General features: G+C 44.0%; 1 protein-coding gene across 5 annotated transcripts in view; it reads left to right on the top strand.

The window, feature by feature from the left end:
- The window catches only part of LOC122560305 (syntaphilin-like), a 78965-nt gene that overhangs the window by 47743 nt on the left and 7481 nt on the right, over window positions 1–23741 (top strand). For 4 of the 5 annotated variants that reach the window (XM_043710885.1, XM_043710884.1, XM_043710883.1 and 1 more), the window contains 2 exons: window positions 9343–9413; window positions 19455–19676. In XM_043710885.1, coding sequence (XP_043566820.1) covers window positions 9373–9413; window positions 19455–19676 — 263 coding nt within the window. In that variant the 5' untranslated portion in view covers window positions 9343–9372. Of the gene's footprint in view, window positions 1–7041; window positions 7182–9342; window positions 9414–19454; window positions 19677–23741 lie in introns of those variants that run through there. The other variant, XM_043710886.1, reaches the window with a different exon arrangement.

The following is a 23741-nucleotide window of genomic DNA, read 5'->3' as shown; positions in this document are numbered from 1 at the left end:
CAAGTGTGAGGTTGTCCATTTTGGAAGACAAATAAGAATGCTGAATACAGGGTTAACGGTAGGGTTCTTAGTGAGGTGGAGGAGCAGAGGGATCTTGGGGTCTATGTTCATAGGTCTTTGAAAGTTGCCACTCAGGTGGATAGAGCTCGTAAGAAGGCCGATGGTGTATTAGCGTTCATTAGCAGAGGGATTGAATTCAAGAGTCGTGAGGTGATATTGCAGCTATATAGGACCTTGGCCACATTTGGAGTACTGTGTGCAGTTCTGGTCGCCTCACTTTAGGAAAGATGTGGAAGCTTTTGGAGAGGATGCAGAGAAGATTTACCAGGATGTTGCCTGGAATGGAGAATAGGTCATACTAGGATAGGTTGAGAGTGCTAGGCCTTTTCTCATTGGAACGGCGAAGGATGAGGGGTGACTTGATAGAGGTTTATAAGATGATCAGAGGAATAGATAGAGTAGACAGTCAGAAACTTTTTCCCCCGGGTACAACAGAGTGTTACAAGGGGACATAAATTTAAGGTGAAGAGTGGAAGGTATAGGGGAGATGTCAGGGGTAGGTTCTTTACCCAGAGAGTGGTGGGGGCATGGAATGCACTGCCCGTGGGAGTGGTAGAGTCGGAATCATTGGCGACCTTTAAGCGGCATTTGGATAGGTACAGTGATGGGTACTTAATCTAGGTTAGAAGTTCGGCACAACATCGTGGGCCGAAGGGCCTGTTCTGTGCTGTATTGTTCTATGTTCTATGTTCATTTTAGGAATGATGTGGACGCTTTGGAGAGGGTGCAGAGGAGATTTACCAGGATGTTGCCTGGAATGTAGAATAGGTCGTACGAGGATAGGTTGAGAGTGCTAGGCCTTTTCTCATTGGAAAGGCGAAGGATGAGGGATCACTTGATAGAGGTTTATAAGATGATCAGGGGAATAGATAGAGTAGACAGTCAGAGACTTTTTCCCCGGGTACAACAGAGTGTTACAAGGGGACATAAATTTAAGGTGAAGGGTGGAAGGTATNTTAAGCTAGGACAAATGTTCGGCACAATATCATGGGCCGAAGGGCCTGTTCTGTGCTGTATTGTTTTATGTTCTCTGTTCTACAGCTCAACCAAACAAGACACTAACTCTCGAATATCGAGAGCATTAATTTTCACCTATTCATACATTTGCAGTTCACCCCCTCTGGATATTGGACTTGTAAAGCACAATCATTACACTATATAAAAGCTCTTATTAGTGTGCCAGATAAATCTGTGTCCAGGTATTCCAAAAAGGGCTGCCATGTCTCATGTCTTATAGAAATTCTCAGTTTTGTGGTGTAGCATGCTTGTGAGAAAATCCAAGGGGATATGCTCCATAACAATCTTCCGCCAACCCGACAGGCCTGGGGGATTTACGAATACCCAACCTAACAAGATATTGTTTCTTGCGCAGGAAGTGAGGATGTTGAAAAGTGTTTTCTTATGCGCATCTGCAGGGAACACACTGGGCAAGCCAAGAAGAGGAGAGATTGGGCCCTTCTCCACCCTTACACTCAAAATCCCCTCCATTGCACCCACCACAGCACTCCAGTATGTTTGAAGCCTACCACGGACCAGAGACAATGGGCAAGAGTGCCCTAACCAACCTTACACTTGGGACATGTTGAAGATACTCCTGGTTTAAATTTGGAAAAATGATCCGGAGCCAAGTGGACCCATGTGGAGAATCTTCAGCTATAAAGCATGTGTCCTATTGCAAATTGATATCTTTCTTGCATTTTCCCAAATATCTTCCCATGCTGCTGAGGAGATCTCAACGCCCAGCTCTCTCTACCACACCCTGCACAGTTGATCGAACTCATCTGAGGGGATGCCCCATCCTCCAATTGATGGTATAAAGTGCTGACAGAAAGTGTACTCTTAGCACCTTCCTCTCTGTGTCGGATTTGTAGGTGTTGTGAGGAAAATCACCAACCTCGGAGTCAGAGTCGGGTTCAACAACAGAGTTTATTGTACAAGGAAATACCGGAGCTCCGGGGAGAGAAAGACACCAACAGCAAATGGTCAGCTGTGAGTCTTCTCTCAACCCAGAGCACATGTCAAGATACTTTTATACATTTTGTGATTTAATAGGTCAGTGATAAGGTTATTGTCTCTAATGTAGTTTATTTGTTGTAAACATTGCAGAATCGTTGATAGTTTTGATGCAGTCATTGTCAGTTCCAGCGGAGCCTTTGTTGTCATTGTCAGTTTCAGTGCAGACATTGGCAGTTTCAATGTCTGAGCGGAGGTCCATTGCTGTAGTAATGGGCGCTAATCGCTCTTCCTGAGAAGGACGATTACTGCGGCCTTGGCTATTAGCATTCTGTACTGAGTCCATATCAGAACTGTTAGCATTTCTATCAAAGGTGTTGGCTGGACCCAGACACTTTGGCGGGCAGTATACACTACTCATGTATACTCTTCCCCACCCGCCTTAAACTAATCAACTAGGTTGTGAGTGCATTGTACTGGCACTCTGGTGGCCCAGGCAGTAACTGTATTTGCTTTGCTGTCTCCCTCCATATTATAGTCCGGTGGCCACCTTGTGTGTCAAGTGGCCAACTTATGGCTCAGCAACCATCTTGTGTATCCGTGTGCTTAGTGTTACCCTGCTCCATGCAATCTCCCATTTCATAGGGATCAGTCAAAAGTGTAGTCTTTTTTAAAATAAAATCCCTAACTTGAAAAAAACAAGAGGTCCCTGTTAGATAGCTTGATCAAGGGACATCATTGTGTCTCCCTCCAGTAAATCACCCAGGCAAGGCACATCCCTAGCTGCCCACTGTTTGAATCCTGAATCCATCATCCCTGGTTGAAAACCCAGCATACCCACTGTAGGTGTAAAAACAGATGTTTTGCCAATATTGCCTTCCCTCTGCCAACTTGCCCACCATCTTTTAATAGTATTGATAACTATTTGGTTATGGCACTATTCCTTAACTGTCCTCATTTTGTCCAAAACCAGCAAGCTAGTAAGGGGTCACCTTGCCTGAGAGGTTTCGATATCTAACCATATTGAAAGAGGGTCCCCTTCAATAGCCCAATCATTCATGTAAGATAAAAGGGATCTTAGTTGATAGGTTTAATATCTGGGAGATCCACTCCCCCCCCAGTCTGTGAGGCAATTGCAGTTTAACTAATTTAAAAAGGGGCTGCTTATGATGCCAAATAAAAGAGCTAAACCAGCTGTTCAGTCTCCTGAAAGTTTGCTTATCAAAAATCAGGGGAGCATCCATATAGGGTACAACAAACTGAGGAGAATATTCATCTTAATAAGCGCTATCCGACCTAACCATGAGACTGGAAGCGCTTCCCATCTTTGAAGGTCTTGTTTGATTTTGTCGAATAATTGAACAAAATTAGCTTTAAACAACCGATCAAGAACAGGAGTAATGAAAATGCCCAAAAACATAAAACCCCCCTGTGACCACTTAAATGGGAATCGAGACTCGCCCTGAAGACCGAACACCTTTGTAAGACCACCACCCATAGGCATAGCCTCTGATTTTGCAAAATTAATCTTGTACCCGGAAAAGGTGCCAAATGAGCTGATGCATTCTATCAGGTGAGACACCGAAGCTGCTGGGGTTTGATGAAAAAGTGAGGACATCATCCGCGTACAACAAAATCTTATGTAAATTTGACCCCACTTCTGGAATCGATATATTAGGATCCCAAGAATGGGCTCCGCCAATGGTTCAATCACCAATGTAAAAAACAATGGCAAAAGGGGGCAGCCAGCAGGGCTGCCCCTAAAAGTGTTAAAGTTGCTTGATTGTACCCCATTGGTGATGACCGCAGTGAGAGGGTCACTGCAGAGAACCTTTACCCATGTTATAAAGGCATCGCCCAAGTCAAACCCCTCCAGAGTATAAAAAAGAAATGGCCACTCAACTTGGTCAAATGCCTTCTCTGCATCTAGAGAAATCACCAGTCCCTGTATTGATTGTTGTTGACATGCTTAAATTACATTAAGCAGTCTCCTAACGTTATTGGAAGATCTGCGGCCCTTTATGAAGCCCGTCTGGTCCTCTTTAACACAGTCTCCAGCCTTAATGCAAGAGTCTTAGAGATAATTTTAAAGGCCACATTTAGGAGTATAATGGCCTGTAAGAAGCACAGTCCTCCGGGACCTTCCCTTTTTTAAGAATAAGCAAAATATTGGCCTCTTAGAGATGGCGGGAGACAATCATGACTGTACAAGTCATTGAACATACTGAGCATCGGGCCTGACACAATGTTTATAAATTCTTTGCAGAATTCGCTGGGAAGTCCATCAGGACCCGGCATCTTTCCATTCTGAAGCCGCTACACACCTCCTGCACCTCTTGCTCTGATAAGGGGGCATTGAGAAAATGTTCGGGGGTCACACCCAGGAGCTCCAGATCCTTGAAAAAGGACTCCATCTTGGCCCGCCCCTCCTCATGACCCTCAGATTGGTATAATTCAGAGTAAAATCTCTGAAATGCCACATTAATCTTTTTGGAATCACATGGTGGGTTGGGAGACCCTTCCCTGATCAATGTAATGGCTTGAGGGGTACTCCTTTGCCTGGCAAGATATGCCAGATACTTGCCAGGCTTGTCACCGTGCTCATATAACCTTTGTTTTGTGTAAGTAAGCTCCTTCTTTGCTGTCTGCATGAGTGCAGAATTTAATGCAGTCCGCAACAGTGTAATCTCTGTAGCTTGTCCAAGTAAGCCTTCTCGGCTGCCTGCCTTCAACCGTGCTTCAAGAAGACATGATGCTCACCCTTTTGCCACTTCCTAGTGGCAGAGTAGGAAATAACTAACCCCTGGCATAGGCTTTGGCAGTTTCGCAAAGAATAGACAGCTCCTAACCGAGCCTGAGTTAATGTCTAGGAATGCCCTAAATTCCTTAGAGAAGTACTCCACAAACTTCTTTTCCTTAAGGATAAAGGGATCCATTCGCCAGTACCTCGGGCCCAATGGAATGTCCTTAACCAACAGGTACACTGGAGCGTGATCAGAGATGGTAATATTACTAATTGTACAAGATGCCACCAAATCTAGGGTTGCCATGCGGTTCAGAAAAAAATCAATCCTGGTGTGACATCTGTGTGGATTGGAAAAAAACATAAAATCACTGTCTGTAGGGTGGAGACGTCTCCAGACATCCACCAACTCTAACTCCATACATAGATCCACTAACTGTTTAGTTTGTACAGAGAGTATCGGGAGGCCTTTGGGCAACCTGTCTACCGTGGGATCCATAAGACAATTAAAATCTCTCCCTGCAATGATATGCTGGGACTCAAGGCTAATCAATTTAGAGAACACATCTACCAGAAATTTGAGGGGATGGGCCAGAGGGCAGTAGACATTTAAAACACCATATTCTTCCTCTTTTATCAGGGCTTTGAGGATTACAAACTTCCCGTCTGTGCCTTTAACACACTCTAGTAACTTAAATGGAGATTCCTCCTAACCAATGTAGCCACTCCCCTACTTCTGGTATTATACGATGAAAAGTAAACCCGATCAAAGCCATTCTGCTGTAGTTTCAAATGCTCCCTATTATCCAACTGTGTCTCCTGTAATAAAGCAATAGCCACCTTTTCCTTTCTAAGACTCGAAAGTACCTTCGGCCTCTTTATGGTGAGTGACTCCCCTTGATGTTCCAGGTACACCATTTAATCAAGTTCAAATTCCAGAGGAGGAACTCGAATTGCAAATCGCTGAGCCTTAGTGTCACAAGATCCATCAAACATAAAAGCTACATAAACTAAACCCGCTACAGTTATCAAACCTACAAAGCTATCAAAGACTATATACAACAAAAATCAAAAAAACAGCCAACATATAAGGCGCTAGTGGCGCTAAACAGGGGAACTCACCCCCTACCCAAAGGGGGCATCTACACATTCCAGAACCTAACTTTCCATCCTGCTGCCAATACTGGAGCCAGGGCATTTAAATTCCTGAACCAGGCATAAACTGTAAGTAGGCATCTCGCCATCCCAACCATTTTCCCTCCTCCTAGCTAGAGCCTCATCACAAACACAAGCAGAAAAGAAAGAAAATACACCATGAAATAACAATGTGAATAAAGAAATTTTGAAAAAAAAGGGTAAGCACCCCATCAATCTTTTGGTAGAACTTAACTTAGAAATTGAAAGTACACATCCCAATCACCCGCGAACATAGTTTAGACCAGATTAATACCAATAAAATTATTACCAATTATTACCAGATTATTACCAATAAAAAAAGTAGGAAAAGAAAGCCGCGACCAGACTTGCTTTTCTTTAAAGAAAAACAGAGACGTATCCAAACAACACTAGTATTTGTACATACTAAATTGTTCAGATTAAGATAATTTGTCCACAAAGTCTCTTGCCCTCTCCGACGTGTCAAAGAGATGTATAGATCCATTTAAGGTGTTCCGAAGCACTGCGGGATACCTCTGGGAGTACTGGATCCCAAGCTCCCTCAGACTTCTCTTGACACCGTCATAGGATTTTCTTCTCTGGATCACCGCCGCTGAGTAGTCCTGGAAGAACATGACCTTAGAGCCGTCGTAAACTAGATCTTCAGATCCTTCCCCTGGATTCTGGAAGCTTCCACGATTCTCTCCTGATCTTTATAGTGATGAAACCACATCAAGATAGGACGAGGACGTCAGTCCAGACCTGACCTCCGCACCATGACCCAGTGAGCCCTCTCAATCTTTAAGCTTCCAGACTCCAAGTTAAAGGAATTTCAGCAACCAGTCCTCCATAAATTCCGCTGGCCACTCACCTTCCTTACCCTCCAGCAGACCGACAATCCGAATATTTTTTCTCCTGCCTCTGACCTCGATGTCATCAACAGGGTCAAGCAAATTACAGACCTGTGTCTCTAGGGCCTGGATCCTATCCTTGGAGGAACCAGTATCGGTTTCCACCACTGTGACTCTGTGTTCTACCTCACCCGACCTTCTCTCCAGGTCTCCCAGCTGCTGTTCATGCTTCTGCAGCATGATAGAGGAGAGGCTGGCCCCAATCTCTATCTGCTTGTTCAAATCTCACGAGATATCATGTGCTCCTTCACCAGGGCCTAATAAGAAATTGCGTCCGAGGATCCTGCAGCCTGGGCAGTGAGCCCGGCCTCGGACGTACCTCCTCCCTTCTTTGGCATGCCTGGACGGCGAAAACCCAGGTAAGTTGCTCTCTGTTTCCTGGACTCCTCGACCTTTCCAGACAGCTGGGATATCACGGTGGTCCGGGTAGGGTGGGCTAGGACTTCATATCTTTGGCGATGCAGTGTGGAGCTCTGCAACGCGATTTTCCTGGATCACTCCCATCTTTGATTCCCCTGTTTTTATATTTTAAATAAATAAATTCATACAAAATTGGCAGCATGATAAGTCCAGTGAATCCATCAAAGTGAACTCACAGTGGTGATAGTTGCAGCATCGTGACTAAACATTTCCTCCTTCCCTTGCCTTCCGGCAGCTATGGAATGTCCTGAGAGAGCCAACACAAAAAGAAAAGACTACCTTGCATTCACAATGAAGCTATCTCCTTCGGGCCCTCTACATTTCCAGGAATACATTCCACACGAATGACTGTGCTGGACAATTTCCTCAATGTGCTTGTAATGGAGATCTGGAGCACACCTTCTGCTCCTCTAAGAGAGATGCTGGCTTCTCTGGTCAAAGAGACCCAAGAGAGGGTGGGGGTGTTGGAGAGGGAGTGAGGGGAGAGTTGGGAATTGTGGGAATGGGATGGAGTTGTCGCGGAAGAGGGTATGAACAATGGCATCAGGAGCTAGTGCGCCCACACTACAGGGAAATTATTCATCACTTCTGAGCGTGAGTTAGCTAACTTGAGTTTTGCTGTTTAATCATCAAAATATGTTGTATATCTAACTGTGGAATTGGAAACAGGAACAGCAAGATTGTGCGTGAAAGCACGATCGTTTTCCCTTAAATTTTCATCTGTAGTGTGGGATACATAATTGGCCTCAGAACCCAAAAAACAGAGAAAGAAGAAAGAAAGGTCTTGCATGTGTGAAGCATACTTCACAACTATAACGTGCTTCACAGTTGAAAAAGTATTTTTGATGAATGTTTGAAAATCAGCCGTACTATTGAAGGCTTTAGCCCGCAAACTATCAATGCCCCTAGACAAGCTGTTCCAGTACAATTACAACACTAACATCTACCAGACATGTCTTGCCACTAAAAGCAGATCAGATTCAGTCTGGCCATTTATTGCCTCACTAGAGCACTCTCAATCATCAGCAAAGTGATGGAAGCAGTTAACAACAGTAGCAATGGCATAGCAATAATCAGCTTACTGATATTGTCTCCTGTTGCCAGACCTGTTGAGTTTCTACAGCAATTTCTGTGTCACACATAGACAGTTTGGATTCCAAATAGGCCCTTCAGTCACATCACTACAGCTGCGGATCAAACATCCCTGCAGGAGTTCCTCAGGATAGCGTCTGAGGTCCAACCATCTTCAGCTTCTTCTGTGACATTCCCTCCGTCATAAGGTCAGAGGTGGGAATGTTCACTGATGATTGTGCAATGTTCACTTGGTCTGTGGAAGGAGTGAGTTTGGCAGGTCTAAAGACCTCTCATGCCTCACATTTCCTTATTCCAGATAAATGTGAGCAGACTGAGGAAGGATTGCAGTAATTAAGACCAGCAACACACAGAGCATTAATAAATATGAACAGAACGGACACTTGAATCCCAAGCTTCTTCCTATCCAGCTGTACCACTGTTCCCTCCCCCCATTCTTCCAAATCTATAGAAACACCCCTGTAACCAGGGAAGTTTAGACCGGGTCTCAGGCTGACAAAGGTCGGCCGTGGGAGGCATCACATTGCCATGGTTACAATAGCAGATTATAGATTTCTTTCAGAGCCGAGGAGCTGTCTGCTCATTACTGTTCCCAACTCTCTAAGATTGCCCTGGAATCTACAGGAAGTGAAGATTACTCAATAGGATACTGTGGTAACCAAACCTATGAAACAAAATCTGGACAAGAGAAAGAAATGTATGCTACTTGATTTTTTTTTTAACATTTCTGCTCGTTAGTTCTAAAGGAATCGGTGATGGGGGCCAAAGGCTGTTTGAACGGCAGTAAAGAAGTACGTTATTGGGTACTGAAAAACCTGTTCATTTTCCTATTGCCCATGGGAACTGTGGGGAGTGGTTGGTAAGTTGGGTGACCCGTGGCAAAGAATGTGAGAATGGGACAGTTGGAGAGGGAGGTCACTGGATGAAAATTCTCGGACAGTATTCAAGCGGAGCTCAGTTGCTGAGTTTCAGGGCAATCTCCTCAACATGAATCTTTTATTTTCTCAGGATCGCTGTTGGTTCATTGCAGCAACCCTCATGTCTGGATCAGGAAGCAGGCGATTCCCAGGACAACGGAGGTACAACAGCAGCAGCTTACCCAGATCACAGTGCATTAGAGGGTTCACCTGATAAAGGTCTTTAAGGTTATATAAGAATTTGTTCAAAAACAGGAAGCCAGAAATAAGGCAGTCACTAAAAAACTCATTGAGCACTTCAGAAGAATGGCTACAATCTGGAACTTTGTTCATTTTCTCATTAGCTCCTTGAGGAACACAGTTGTATTTAGGTTAGAGTAGATTACCTACAGTGTGGAAACAGGCCATTCGGCCCAACAAGTCCACACCGACCCTCCAAAGAGAAACCCACCCCCCTATTTACCCCTGACTAATCCACCTAACACTACGGGCAATTTAGCATGGTCAATTCACCTACCCTGCTCATCTTTGGAGTGTGGGAGGAAACCGGAGCACCCGGAGGAAACCCACGCAGACACGGGGAGAATGTGCAAACTCCACACAGTCAGTTGCCCGAGACGGGAATTGAACCCGGGTCCCTGGCACTGTGAGGCACCAGTGCTAACCACTGAGCCACCGTGCCGCCAACATTTACTGACCATTCCTAATTGTGCTCCAACTGACTGACTTTGTTAGGTTTTTACATAGGGCAGTTAGAAGCCAACTATATTACTGTGGGTCTGAAGTCACATATATGCAGGCCAGGTCAGGTCAGTCCTTCCCTAAAGGACTTTGTGAACAAGATGAGTTGTTTCTCCCCTACCCCCTCAGATAATTGACTGTCCAGGATCTTTTTGAATGGTGGAGCAGGTTCAAGGGACGGAATGGCCTACTCCCGCCGCTAACTCAGATGTTCGTATCTTGCATAGTCGCCATTACTGAGACTCCACCAGCTGCTGTGAGGGGATTTGTTCCAGAGCATTCGCCAGAGTCTCAACAAGAACAAAGAACATTACAGTGCAGGAACAGGCCCTTCTGCCCTCCAAGCCTGTGCCAATCCATATCATCTATCTAAATGTGCCATCTATTTTCAAAGGATCTGTATCCCTTTGCACCCTGCCCATTCATGAATCTGTCTAGATACATCTTAAATGAAGCGATCATTCCCACCTCTACCACCTCCACTGGCAACGTATTCCAGTCACCCACAAACCTCTGCGTAAAGAACTTTCCACATATATCTCCCCTGAACGTTTCCCCTCTCACTTTGAACTCGTGACCCTTAGTGACGGAGTCCTCCACTCTGGGAAAAAGTTACTTGCTATCCACCCTGTCTACACCTCTCATGATTTTGTTGGCCTCAATCAGGTCCCCCCTCAACCACCATCTTTCCAATGAAAATAATCCTAATCTACTCAACCTCTCCTCATGGCTAGCACTCTCCATACCAGGCAACATCCTGGTGAACCTCCTCTGCATCCTCTCCAAAGCATCCACATCCTTTTGGTAATGTGGTGCCCAGAACTGTATGCAGTATTCCAAATATGGCCAAACTAAAATCTTATACAATTGTAACATGACCAGCCAACTCTTGTACTCTATACCCCATCAAATGAAGGAAAGCATGCCGTATGCCTTCTTGACCACTCTACTGATTGTGTTGACACCTTCAGGGTACAATGGGTCTGAACACCCATATCTCTCTGTACATCAATTTTCCCTGTATAGTTCGCTCTGGAATTGCATCTTCCAAATTGCATCACCTCGCATTTGTCCAGATTGAACTCCATCTGCCATTTCTCTGCCCAACTCTCCAATCTATCTATATCCTGCTGTATTCTCTGATAGTCCCCTTCACTACCTGCTACTCCACCAATCTTAGTGTCATCCGCAAACTTTCTAATGAGGCAACCTACACCTTCCTCCAAATCATTCATGTATTTCACAAACAACCACGGTCCCACCACGGATCCCTGTGGATACCACTGGTCACAGGTCTCCATTTTGAGAAGCTCCCTTCTACTACTCTCTGTCTCCTGTTGCCCAACCAGTTCTCTATCCATCTAGCTAGAACACCCTGGACCCCATGCGATTTCACCTTCTTCATCATCCTACTATGGGAAACCTTATCAAACACCTTACTAAAGTCCATGTATATGACATCTACATCCCTTCCCTCATCAATCAACTTTGTCACCTCTTCAAAGAATTCTATTAGGTTTGTAAGACATGACCTTTCCTACATAAAACCATGCTGCTTATCACTGATCAGCTCATTTTCTTCCAAAAGGCTATATGTCCTATCCCTCAGTATCTTCTCCAGTAGCTTCCCTACCACTGACATCAGGCTCACAGATCATAGAGTCATAGAGATGTACAGCATGGAAACAGACCCTTCGGTCAAACCTGTCCATGCCGACCAGATATCCCAACCCAATCTGGTCCCACCTGCCAGCACCCAGCCCATATCCCTCCAAACCTTTCCTATTCATATACCCATCCAAATGCCTCTTAAATGTTGCAATTGTACCAGCCTCCACCACATCCTCTGGCAGCTCATTCCATACATGTACCACCCTCTGCGTGAAAAAGTTGCCCCTTCGGTCTCTTTTAGATCTTTCCCCTCTTACTCTAAACTTATGCCCTCTAGTTCTGGACTCCCCGACCCATGGGAAGAGACTTTGCCTATTTACCCTATCAATGCCCCTCATAATTTTGTAAACCTCTATAAGGTCACCCCTCAGCCTCCGACGCTCCAGGGAAAACAGCCCCAACCTGTTCAGCCTCTCCCTGTAGCTTAAATCCTCCAACCCTGGCAACATCCTTGTAAATCTTTCTGAACCCTTTCAGGTTTCACAACATCTTTCCGATAGGAAGGAGACCAGAATTGCACGCAATATTCCAACAATTTGCTTTCCCAAAATGCAGCACTTTGCATTTATCTGAATTAAACTGTAATTACCTGGATTATTCCTGCTACCCTTAAACAAGGGGACAACATTAGCAATTCTCAAGTCCTCTGGAACCCCCCCCCCCCCCCCCCCCATTTTCAAGCTGCAAAAAAACTGTTAAAGCCCCAGCTATTTCCTCTCTCACTTCCCTCAGTAACCTGGGATAGATCCCAACCAGTCCTGGGGAGTTGTCGACCTTAATGCCTTTTAGAATACACAACATGTCCTCCATCCATTTGCTGACTTGACATGGAGTAATCAAAGATCTATCCCGAACCTCAACTTCTGCCATGTCCCTTTCCTCGGTGAATACCAATGCAAAGTATGCATTAAGAATCTCACCCATTTTCTCTGACTCCACACATATCTTTCCTCCTTTGTCTTTGAGTGGACCAATCCTTTCCCTTATTACCTTCTTGCTTCTTATATATAAATAAAAGGCTTTAGGGTTTTCCTTAACACTGCTCGCTAAGGATATCTCATGACCTCTGTTAGCCCTCTTAATTCCTCATTTCAGAATGGTCCTACATTTCCAATATTCTTCAAAGCTTCGACTGACTTCAGTTGCTTAGACCTTATGTACACATCCTTTTTCCTCTTAGCTAGTCTCACAATTTCACCCTAATCTTACCATTTCTATCCCTCATTTTCACAGGAATGTATTTCTCCTGAACTCTAAACAACCTCTCTTTAAAAGCCTCCCACATATCGAATGTGGATTTCCCTTCAAACAGCTGCTCCCAATCTACATTCCCCAGCTCCTGCTGAATTTTGGTATCATTGGCCTTCTAGGAGAAAGTGAGGACTGCAGATGCTGGAGATCATAGCTGAAAATGTGTTGCTGGAAAAGCGCAGCAGGTCAGGCAGCATCCAAGGAGCAGGAGAATCGACGTTTCGGGCATATTCCTGAAGAAGGGCTCATGCCCGAAACGTCAATTCCCCTGCTCCTTGGATGCTGCCTGACCTGCTGCGCCTTTCCAGCAACACATTTTCAGCTATCATTGGCCTTCCCCTAATTTAGCACTTGTCCTTTAGGACCACTCTCGTCTTTGTCCATGAGTAATCTAAAATTTAAGGAATTGTGATCACTATTCCCAAAGTAATCCCCTACTGAAACTTCACCCACCTGGCCGGACTCATTTCCTAGCACCAGGTCCAGTATGGCCCCTTCACGAGTTAAACTATTTACATGCTGCTCTAGAAAACCCTCCTGGATGCTCTTTACAAATTCTGCCCCATTTAATCCTCTAATACTAAGTTAATCCCAGTCAATGTTGGGATAATTAAAATTAAAACTTCTCAGGATTACTTCTCCAGTGACATTACCACCAAACTACAATCTCCAATGCAATGGTGGCTGGTTTTTCGTCTAGGAGATGGGTATCAGGAGTTGGGAATGTTCCTCTCCCTGAGATCCCATCTTTGCGATAGGGACTTGCCTCTCCTACTTTCAAGTAAATGAAATGGCGATGAACTGAAGATGGGTCAATTGCCTCTGGAGCAGGCCCAAGGTGTCAATGGAAGTGGACTAATGGCAAGGTCAAGAGCTGAGAAGGCTTCTCTCCATTTACTGGGTCATTGGTCAAGTTGTATGCATGACTGTTAAGCTCTGTAATCCTCATTCTACACAATCCCTCACTTCTCTCTGCCACATCATGCCAAGTCATATCCCCCATACATCCTCTATACCCTCTCTTCCAAATTCCATGATGTTCAGCCATCGACCAGCCTGGAATGTCTTTGAGATGCTCCTGAAACTGATGCAATAAACAACGAAGCTTTGAAAACTGCCAGTGAAAAACCACTCGTCTTACAATCTCATATAAGTGTCAGTCACCCACAGCCATTCATCTTATGAATGGCAAAAGCTGTAATTCACCTCATACCTATTAATCTTGTTTAAAAAAAAAGACAGGCATTGAGAAGACTTCATACAAGAACAGGTTATCACAAGGTAATAAAGATAATATTCAAACAAAGCTAGCACTCGTTGTGGGTTTTTGATAATGAGGCATTGTAGTTTTATAATGATGCCATCTGGCAACTGTATCAACAGCAGCAGTGTGAACATATGACCTAAAATCTTGTTTTACCATATGGTCTCATTATGAAAGTAAAGACACACCAACTAGACAATCCATTCTAACCTTGGGAATGGTACATTTCTTGGATTATTGGTAGAATCCAAGAGGGAAATATTACAGTCCTTCTGATTGCTTTTCAATGATCTATGCTGGCAAATATACTGTGAATGTTGGCTGGTGTATTTATTAGTTACTAGAAGGTTTGCAAGTATTGTTTAAACAAACATTAGAGTCATAGAGATATACAGCACGGAAACAGACCATGCTGACCAGATATCCCAACCCAATCTAGTCCCACCTGCCAGCACCTGGCCCATATCCCTCCAAACCCTTCCTATTCATATACCCATCCAGATGCCTTTTAAAAGTTGCAATTGTACCAGCCTCCACCACATCCTCTGGCAGCTCATTCCATACATGTACCATTCTCTGCGTGAAAACGTTGCCCGACTCCCCCACCCCAGGGAAAAGACTTTGTCTATTTATCATATCTATGCCCCTTATGATTCTGTATGGTCACCCCTCAGCCTCCAATGCTTCAGGGAAAATCGCCCTAGCATATTCAACCTCTCCCTATAGCTCAAATCCTCCAACCCTGGCAACATCCTTGTAAATCTTTTCTGAACCCTTTCAAGTTTCACAACATCTTTCCGATAGGAAGGAGACCAGAATTGCACGCAATATTCCAACAGTGGCTTAACCAATGTACTGTACAGCCACAACATGACCTCCCAACTCCTGTACTCAATACTCTGACCAATAAAGGAAAGCATACCAAACGCCTTCTTCACTATCCTATCTACCTGTGACTCCACTTTCAAAGAGCTATGAACCTGCACTCCAAGGTCTCCTTGTTCAGCGACATTCCCTAGCACCTTATCATTAAATGTATAAGTCCTGCTAAGATTTGCTTTCCCAAAATGCAGCACCTCGCATTTATCTAAATTAAACTCCATCTGCCACTTCTCAGTCCATTGGCCCATCTGATCAAGATCCCGTTGTAATCTGAGGTACCTTCTTCGCTGTCCACTACACCTCCAGTTTTGGTGTTATCTGCAAACTTACTACACCGCTTATGCTCACATCCAAATCATTTATATATGTGATGAAAAGTAGTGGACCCAGCACCAATCCTTGTGGCACTCCACTGGTCACAGGCCTCCAGTCTGAAAAACAACTGTCCACCACCACCCTCTCTTTTCTATCTTTGAGCCAGTTCTGGATTCAAATGGCTAGTTCTCCCTGTATTCCATGAGATCTAACCTTGCGAACCAGTCTCACATGGGGACTTTTGTCGAACGCCTTACTTAAGTCCATATAGATCTGCCACTCTGCCCTCATCCATCCCCTTTGTTACTTCTTCATAAAAATCAATCAAGTTTGTGAGACACGATTTCCCACGCACAAAGCCATGTTGACTATCCCTAATTAGTCCTTGCCTTTCCAAATACATGTACATCCTGTCCCTCAGGATTCCCTCTAACAACTTGCCCACCACTGATGTCAGGCTCACCGGTCTATAGTTCCCTGGCTTGTCCTTACCAGCTTTCTTAAACAGTGTTACCATGTTTGCCAACCTCCAGTCTTCCGGCACTTCACCTGTGACTATCGATGATACAAATATCTCAGTAAGAGGCCCAGTAGTCACTTCCCTAGCTTCCCACAGAGTTTTTGGGTACACCTTATCAGGTCCTAGGAATTTATCCACTTTTATGCATTTCAAGACATCCAGCACTTCCTCCTCTGTAATATGGACATTTTTCAAGATGTCACCATCTGTGTCCCTACATTCTATATCTTCCATGTCCTTTTCCACAGTGAACACTGATGCAAAGTACTCATTTAGTATCTCCCCCATTTCCTGCAGCTCCACACAAAGGCCGCCTTGCTGATCTTTGAGGGGCCCTATTCTCTCCCTAGTTACGCTTTTGTCCTTAATATATTTGTAATTCTTCTATAGAAAGACATAGTTTTTGATGTCGTGGCAGTATAATTGTCTAATAGAGGCCTTGTGGCACAGTGGTTAATGCCCCTGTCTTTGAACCAGAATCTTTGGGTTTGACACCCCCCTGGGATTTGATGGCCAAGTGAGGTGTATTCATGATGAGGTCACTACACACATGTTAAAAGACTCCACACACAGGTTCGTGCCATAGGCTTAACTTTGTGGCAAGCATTTTCCTTGCCTCAAGCAATGACTGGAAGATAAATACTGTATTTGTGACAAACCAGCAAAACTGCTTTGTCTGTGAAACTGTAATACCATAAGAAATAGCAACAGAATTAGGACGTTCAGCCCATTGAGTCTGCTTCAACATTTGATCATGGCTGATATATTTCTCAATCCGATTTTCCAGCCTTCCCCCCATAACCTTTGATCCTTTTACTTATCAAGAACCTATCCATCTTCTTGAAAATGCTTGACCTTGAAAGCCCTCTGTGGCAATGAGTGCCACAGATTCACCATCCTCTGGCTGAAGAAACTCTTCCTCATCTTGTTCTAAAGGGTTATCCCTTCACTCTGAGGCTGTGTCCTTCACTCCTAGTGTCTCTTACTCCTGGAAACATCTTCTTCAAGTGCACTCTGTCCAGGCCTCTCAGTCTTCTGTAAGTTTCAATCAGGCCCACTCCCATCCTTCTAAACTCCATCAAATACAAACCCAGAATCCTCAATCGCTCCTCATATGCCAAGCCCTTCATTCCCGATCATTATCGTAAACCTCCTCTGGACTCTCTCTCAGGCCAGCCTATCCTTCCTTAGATATAGGGTCAAAACTGCTCATAATATTCCAAATGCGGTCTGACCAGACCCTTGTGCAGCCTCAGCAGTACATCTCTGCTATTGTATTTTAGCCCTCTTGAAATGAATGGTAACATTGCAATTGTCTTTCTAACTGCCAACTGAATCTGTCTATAAACCTTAAAAGAATCTTGAACTACGACTCCTAAGTCCCTTTGTGCTTCAGATTTCAGAAACCTTTCCCCATCTCAAACGTAGTCTATGCCTCTCCTTCCTACCAAGGTGCAGAAACCTTCTTAACGTTACCTGTCCCTCCACCTTTTTTTTTGTCATCTGTAAACTTGACAATGTCCTCAGTTCCTTCGTCCAGATCATTAATGTATAATGTGAATCATTGTGGATCCCACACGAATCCTGTGGAACTCCACTAGTCACTGGCTACCATCCTGAAAAAGATCCCTTTAATCCTACGCTCTGCCTTCTGACAATCAGCCAATCCTCTATCCACGCCCAGTACCTTGCCCCTAACATCATGGACTTTTAGTTTATTTCGCAGTTTTCACTGTGGCAACTGGCTAAAGGCTTTTTGAAAGTCCACTGCTCTCCTTTATCTAACTTGCTCATGACATCCTGAAAGAAGTCTAACAGATTGGTCAGGCATGACCTCCCTTGACATGCCTGTGCTTACTTAGCCCTACTTTTCAATGCACTTCCAACAACTCCACAATCTCATCCTTAATAACAAACTCTAAAATCTTATCAATGACCAAGGTCAGTGTAACTGGCCTGTAGTTTCTGGTCTTCTGCCTCCCTCCTTTCCTAAACAGAGGTGTTACATTAGCCATTTTCAAGTCCTCTGGGATCCTCCCTGATTCCAGTGATTTCTAAAAGATCACCACCAATGCCACTACTATCTCTTCAGCTATTTCCTTCAGAACTATGGAGTGTAGTCCATCTGGTCTGGATGATCTACCCACCTTCAGACCTTTCAGCTTCCCCAGCACCTTTTCCTTTGTGATGGCCGTCACACTCACCTCTACCCCATGACTCTCTTGAAGTTCTGGTATGTTGCTAGTGTCTTCTGCTGTGAAGGCTGATGTAAAGTACCTGTTTGGTTCCTCTGCCATTTCGTGGTTTCCTATTGACTGCTTCTGCAGCCTCATTTTCCAGTGGTCCAATGACCAATGTTGCATCTCCCTTACCTTTTACATACCTTAAAAAATTGTAATCTTCTTTCGTAATACTAGCAAGCTTACCCTCATACTTCATGTTGTCCTCTGCGTGTTTTAAAGGCTTCCCAATCCTCTGGTACTCACTAACCTTCACCACATTGTATGAATCATAGAATCCCTACAATGTGGAAGCGGGCCATTTGGCCCATTGAATCACACTGATCCTCCAAACAACATCCCACCCAGACAATCCAACACCCTCCCCCCACCCCATCCCTGTAACCTTACATTTTCCATGCCTAATCCACGTAGCCTGCATATCTCTGGATACTATGGGGCAATTTAGCATGGCCAATCCAACTAAGCTGCACATCTTTGGATTGCTGGAGGAAATCGACATAGTATGCTTTTCTGTTTGCTATTAGCCTCATTCCTCCCCTGACCCCCCAACCCCTTAGTATGTTTGTCCTTCTTTGGAATGAATTTCTGCTGTGCCTCCTAAATTAACTCCAGGATGTCCTGTTATTGCTGCTGTACTGCCTTCACTGCTAGGCTCCCCTTCCAAACAACTCTGGATCCTTTTCTTGGGATCCGCTACCAACCTGGTTTTCCTAGTGCACAATGAAGTCCCCCATGATGAGTGTAATAGTGCCTTTCTTACCTGCCTTTTCTGTCTCCTGATTTCCCACTGACAAAATGCTTGATCCGTGGTCTGTTTCCCTTTATACAATCAGCATGGTTCCCTGTAAAATGAATTAATACAGTTTTTTAAAGAAATGTCATCCTGTGCAGAGCCCAACTTCTTGTATGTGGGTTGCATTTGGCTGCCTGTTTAGTCACCTTTATGAATCTTTCTAAAGTATCTTATTTCTTAAGCCTTTTTATTTCACCACTAATATTGTCTAATTTCCATTTAGATCATTTTTAATTATTTAGTGTATTCCCAGAGAGTCCTGTCATGTTTAATGAGAAGCTATGGAGAATGCCAATGGAATAATCTCAGGAGAGAATGGGGTGGCTGGTTTGGCTGGAGAATTACTTATCACCTTGTTTCATGATGAGATAATTTGCAGATTGCAAAGTAATCACACGCTGCAAATTTTGCAGTGGGAAACGTGTCCTTGGCACAAAGTGGCCTGGGTCGAACTTGTTGCAGTCTGTATTCTTGCTGTTAACAGGCGATGGGTTTTTGATTGTCAACTTACCCCTGTCTCTAGTCGTGGTGTCCACGGGAGAAGTGGCTTCTCCTCCCTGTTTAAATCGACACTGACCCCGTCCTCATCCTCGGCCTCGGCACAGCAGGAGACACAGCCCCTCCTCCAGCCGTCCAGACGCACCTCTCCGCCGGTTAGGTTACGGGATAGCTGTGCAACTTCCTCCCTTAGCAGCAGCAGCAACTCGGGATCCTACAAAGGCAGCGACAGCAGCCCCACCCCCAGGTAATGTAACATTTTTATTCGCAAAGGGAGGGAGGCAGAGGGGACAAAGGCCAGTTACCTAAACATCTGTCTTTGTAATATGTTAAAAGATATTATTAAAGAGATTTTGCAGGGTATTTGCAAAACTTAAAGGTAAACAGGCAAATAAGCATGGTTTTGTGAAAGAGAAATAATGTTTTAACTATTTACTGAATTCCTTTGCAGAATTAAATGGGCTTTGGATAATGGGGAACTTGTGGCTGTGAGTTTTTAAAAATTCTCTGTTGGGCATAGGTGTCACTGGCTGGCCCACTTAGATTTCCAGAAAAAAATTTGGTGAAGTATCACATCAAAGATTATTCTGAAAAATAATTATGGTCTAGAGAGTAACATATTGGCATGGATAGAAGATTGGCTGGTGAACAGAAAATAGAGAGAAGACAGAAATGGGTCATTTTGTAATTGGCAAGTTGTTCTGAGTGGTGTGCTGCAGGGATTGATGCTGGGACCATTTTGTAATTCATATAAATGATTTCAATGAAGGTGCCAAAGGTACGGTTGCTAAATTTGCTAATGACACAAAGATACTTAGATGAGTAAGTGCAAAACACTGCTGATGCTGGCAATCTAAAATAAAAACAGAAAATGCTGGAGGATCTCAGCAGATCTGGCAGCATCTGTTCCAGTTTCAAAGAAGAGTCTTTGGACTTGAAACATTTTTCCCAGATGCTGCCAGATCTGCTGCATGTATTCAGCATTTTCTGTTCAAATAGAAAAGTAAGTTGTGAGGAAAGCATGGGAAGGTACATATAGGTTAGTGGAATGGGCAAAGATGTGGCAATTGGAGTATGGTGTTGGAAAATGTGAAATTGTTCATTTGGTAAAAAATTTTACAAAAAAACCTTTTGACTAAATCTGCTGATCTTTGAGATGCAGATGGATCTGGGAGTCTGGCAGGGTATTTAATATATAATAACATATCATCTATAAAATTTAATACTTAATCCATAATCCTCTGGCAGCTCATTCCATATATGCACCATTTTCAGTGTGAAAAGATTTCCCCTCAGGTCCCTTTTAAATCTTTCCCCTCTTACCTTAAAGCTATGCCCTCTAGTTTTGGACTCTCCTATCCTGGGGAAAAGACCTTGGCTATTCACCCTATCTATGCCCCTCATGGTTTTATAAACTTCTGTAAGACCACCCCTTCACCTCCAGTACTCCAGGGAAAAAAGCACCCCAGCCTGTTCAGCCTCTCCTTACAACGCAAACTCTCCAGTCTCAGTATCATCCTTGCCAATCTTTTTTTCATCCTTTCCAGTTTAATAACATTCTTTATTTAGCAGGCCGATCAGAATTGTACACAGTACTCCAAGCATGGCCTCACCAATGTCTTGTACAGCTGTAACGTGACTCCCCATCTACTGTCTCATTGTTTTTAGCGATAAAGGCAAGCATACAAATGCCTTCTTTGTCGCCATGTCTACCTGTGTTGTCTCACTTGCAAGAAATTATGTACCTGCAACCCTATGTCTCTCTGTTCGACAACTGTGCAAGTCCTGCCCCGATTTGTCTTAACAAACTGCAACACCTCACAATTATCTAAGTTAAACCATATCTTCCGCATACAAATGCCTTCTTTGTCGCCATGTCTACCTGTGTTGTCACTTGCAAGAAATTATGTACCTGCAACCCTATGTCTCTCTGTTCGACAACACTCCTCATTAACTGTGCAAGTCCTGCCCCGATTTGTCTTAACAAACTGCAACACCTCACAATTATCTAAGTTAAACCATATCTTCCATTCCTCAGCCCATCGGCCCAGTTGATCAGGATCCCATTGTACTCTTAGATAACCTTCTTCATTTTTCACTGTAGCTCCAGTCCTTGACCTTATTTAAGGAGGGATGTAAATGCCTGGAGACAGGTCAGTCAAGGTTTGTTTGACTAATACCTGGAACAGGCAGGTTGTGTTTGGAGACAAGGTTGGACAGGTTAGGCTTGCATTTGCTGGAGTTCAGTAGAGTAGAGGGTGACTTGATTGGAGCATAAAAGATCCTGAGGAATCTTGATAGAGTGGATGTGAAAAGGATATTTCCTTTTGTGTGAGAATCTAGAACAAGGATTTAAGAATTAAGAGTTTCTACCTAAGGCAGAAGTGAGGAAAAGCTTTTCATTCAGAGGGTAATGGGTCTCTGGAATTCTTTTCCTCAAAAAGAAGTTGTAAGTGTCATTTTCAAGTTTGTCTGATGTGCTTGCTTACTTCCTGGGACACATTTTACAGTGATATTGAGGTGTGATTTACCATGACACCTGGTTTATTATCATTGAAACACAACATATATGCATGTAATTCTATGAAACCTGTCTTTCTCTCTAAGTTTCTGAGTAACATTACTGTTCCTAAATTATTGTGTTTTCACATGGGTTTAAGATCTGCTTTGGAAGCTGAAGCTGGTAAAGAGGTTTATACTATCCTGGTTACAGCTGGGGAACTGAGGTTCCTCTCGCTCCCAAGGTTCCTGCTTCTTGTGCTAATATTGTCTCGAGAATGTCAGCCCCTCTAATTTGAGAGGCCCCCTTTAAATACAGTTCATCGGGTCATCTCTAAAGTACAGTGGCTTACTATCGTTTATTAAGTGGGCATGGTAACCGACATGCACATTCCTCCTATATAGTTACAGTAGTTTGATACAACAATGTAATTAACAGAATTGAGTTACTTCTTGTGCATGTGTTTCTGTCCCAGGCAAAGCTATCACCAAAGGCAGTCATGATCATTTGGAGATGCCGCTGTTGGACTGGGGTGTACAAAGTTAAAAATCACACAACACCAGGTTATAGATCAACAGGTTTATTTGGAACCACTAGCTTTCAGAGCACTGCTCCTTCATCAGGTGGTTGTGGACTATAAGATCGTAAGACACAGAATTTATAGCAAAAGTTTACAGTGTGATGTAACTGAAATTATGTATTGAAAAAGACCTGGGTTGTTGGTTAAGTCTCTTATCTTTTAGAACGACCATGTTTGTCTCAGTTGTTTCATATGTAATTCGCAAAATTTTTTTAAAAGTTACATTCTCAAGTGAACTTTAACAACTGATGTCATGTCGGCCCAGATAATGCATTTAAGGTGTGAGCTTTCCTGTGTGAGACTGTCTGTGCCCCAATGGTCAGACTGAATCTAATCTAAAAAACGGATTTACAGAATGGATTCATGCAGTTTGTGAGCAAAATAAAATGTAATTCTGCAAGTATAAGAGCATTTGAGAGAGGGTCTGCGTGTGTGTGTGTGTGTGTAGAGGGTCACCTGTAGTGTGACATGAACCCAAGATCCCAGTTGAGGCCATCCCCATGGGCACTGAACTTGGATATCAGCCTCTGCTCGGCCACATTTTGTTGTGGTCTGTCCCGAAGACCGCCTTGGAGGACGGTCACCCCGGAAGTGCCCGGTCGAATGTCCCAGACTGCTGAAGTGCTCTCCGACTGGGAGGGAACTGGTGATCGTTGTGCGGTGTCCATTCACCTGTTGCCATAGCCTTTGCTTGGTCAGGCCAGTATACCATGCTTCAGGGCATCCTTACCTGCAGCGTATGAGATAGACAACATTTGCCGAATCACATGAATACCTGCCACGTACATGGTGGGAGGTGTCTTCACACCTGGGGCATGCATTCAGCCAACGTTTCTATCTCATATGCTGCAAGTCAATTAATTTGAATTAAAATTAATTGATTAAGTTGCCAAAACAACAACCAAAATTCAGTTCCACATTTAACAGCCAACTGTGACATGTATCTATTTTGGAAGAACCTGTCTCCCGCCGTTCTGTTTGGGTACATAGAACATAGAAGAATACAGCACAGTACAGGCCCTTCGGCCCTCGATGTTGTGCGATCCAAGCCCACATAACCTACACTAGCCCACTATCCTCCATATGCCTATCCAATGCCCGCTTAAATGCCCATAATGAGGGAGAGTCCACCACTGCTACTGGCAGGGCATTCCATGAACTCACGACTAGCTGAGTAAAGAACCTACCCCTAACATCTGTCCTATACCTACCCCCCCCCTTAATAAAGCTAT

Source organism: Chiloscyllium plagiosum, chromosome 20 (assembly GCF_004010195.1).
Source record: "Chiloscyllium plagiosum isolate BGI_BamShark_2017 chromosome 20, ASM401019v2, whole genome shotgun sequence".
Lineage (NCBI taxonomy): Eukaryota > Metazoa > Chordata > Chondrichthyes > Orectolobiformes > Hemiscylliidae > Chiloscyllium > Chiloscyllium plagiosum.
Note: the sequence above shows the minus strand (reverse complement) of the source record. Positions and strands in the feature narration are given on the sequence as shown.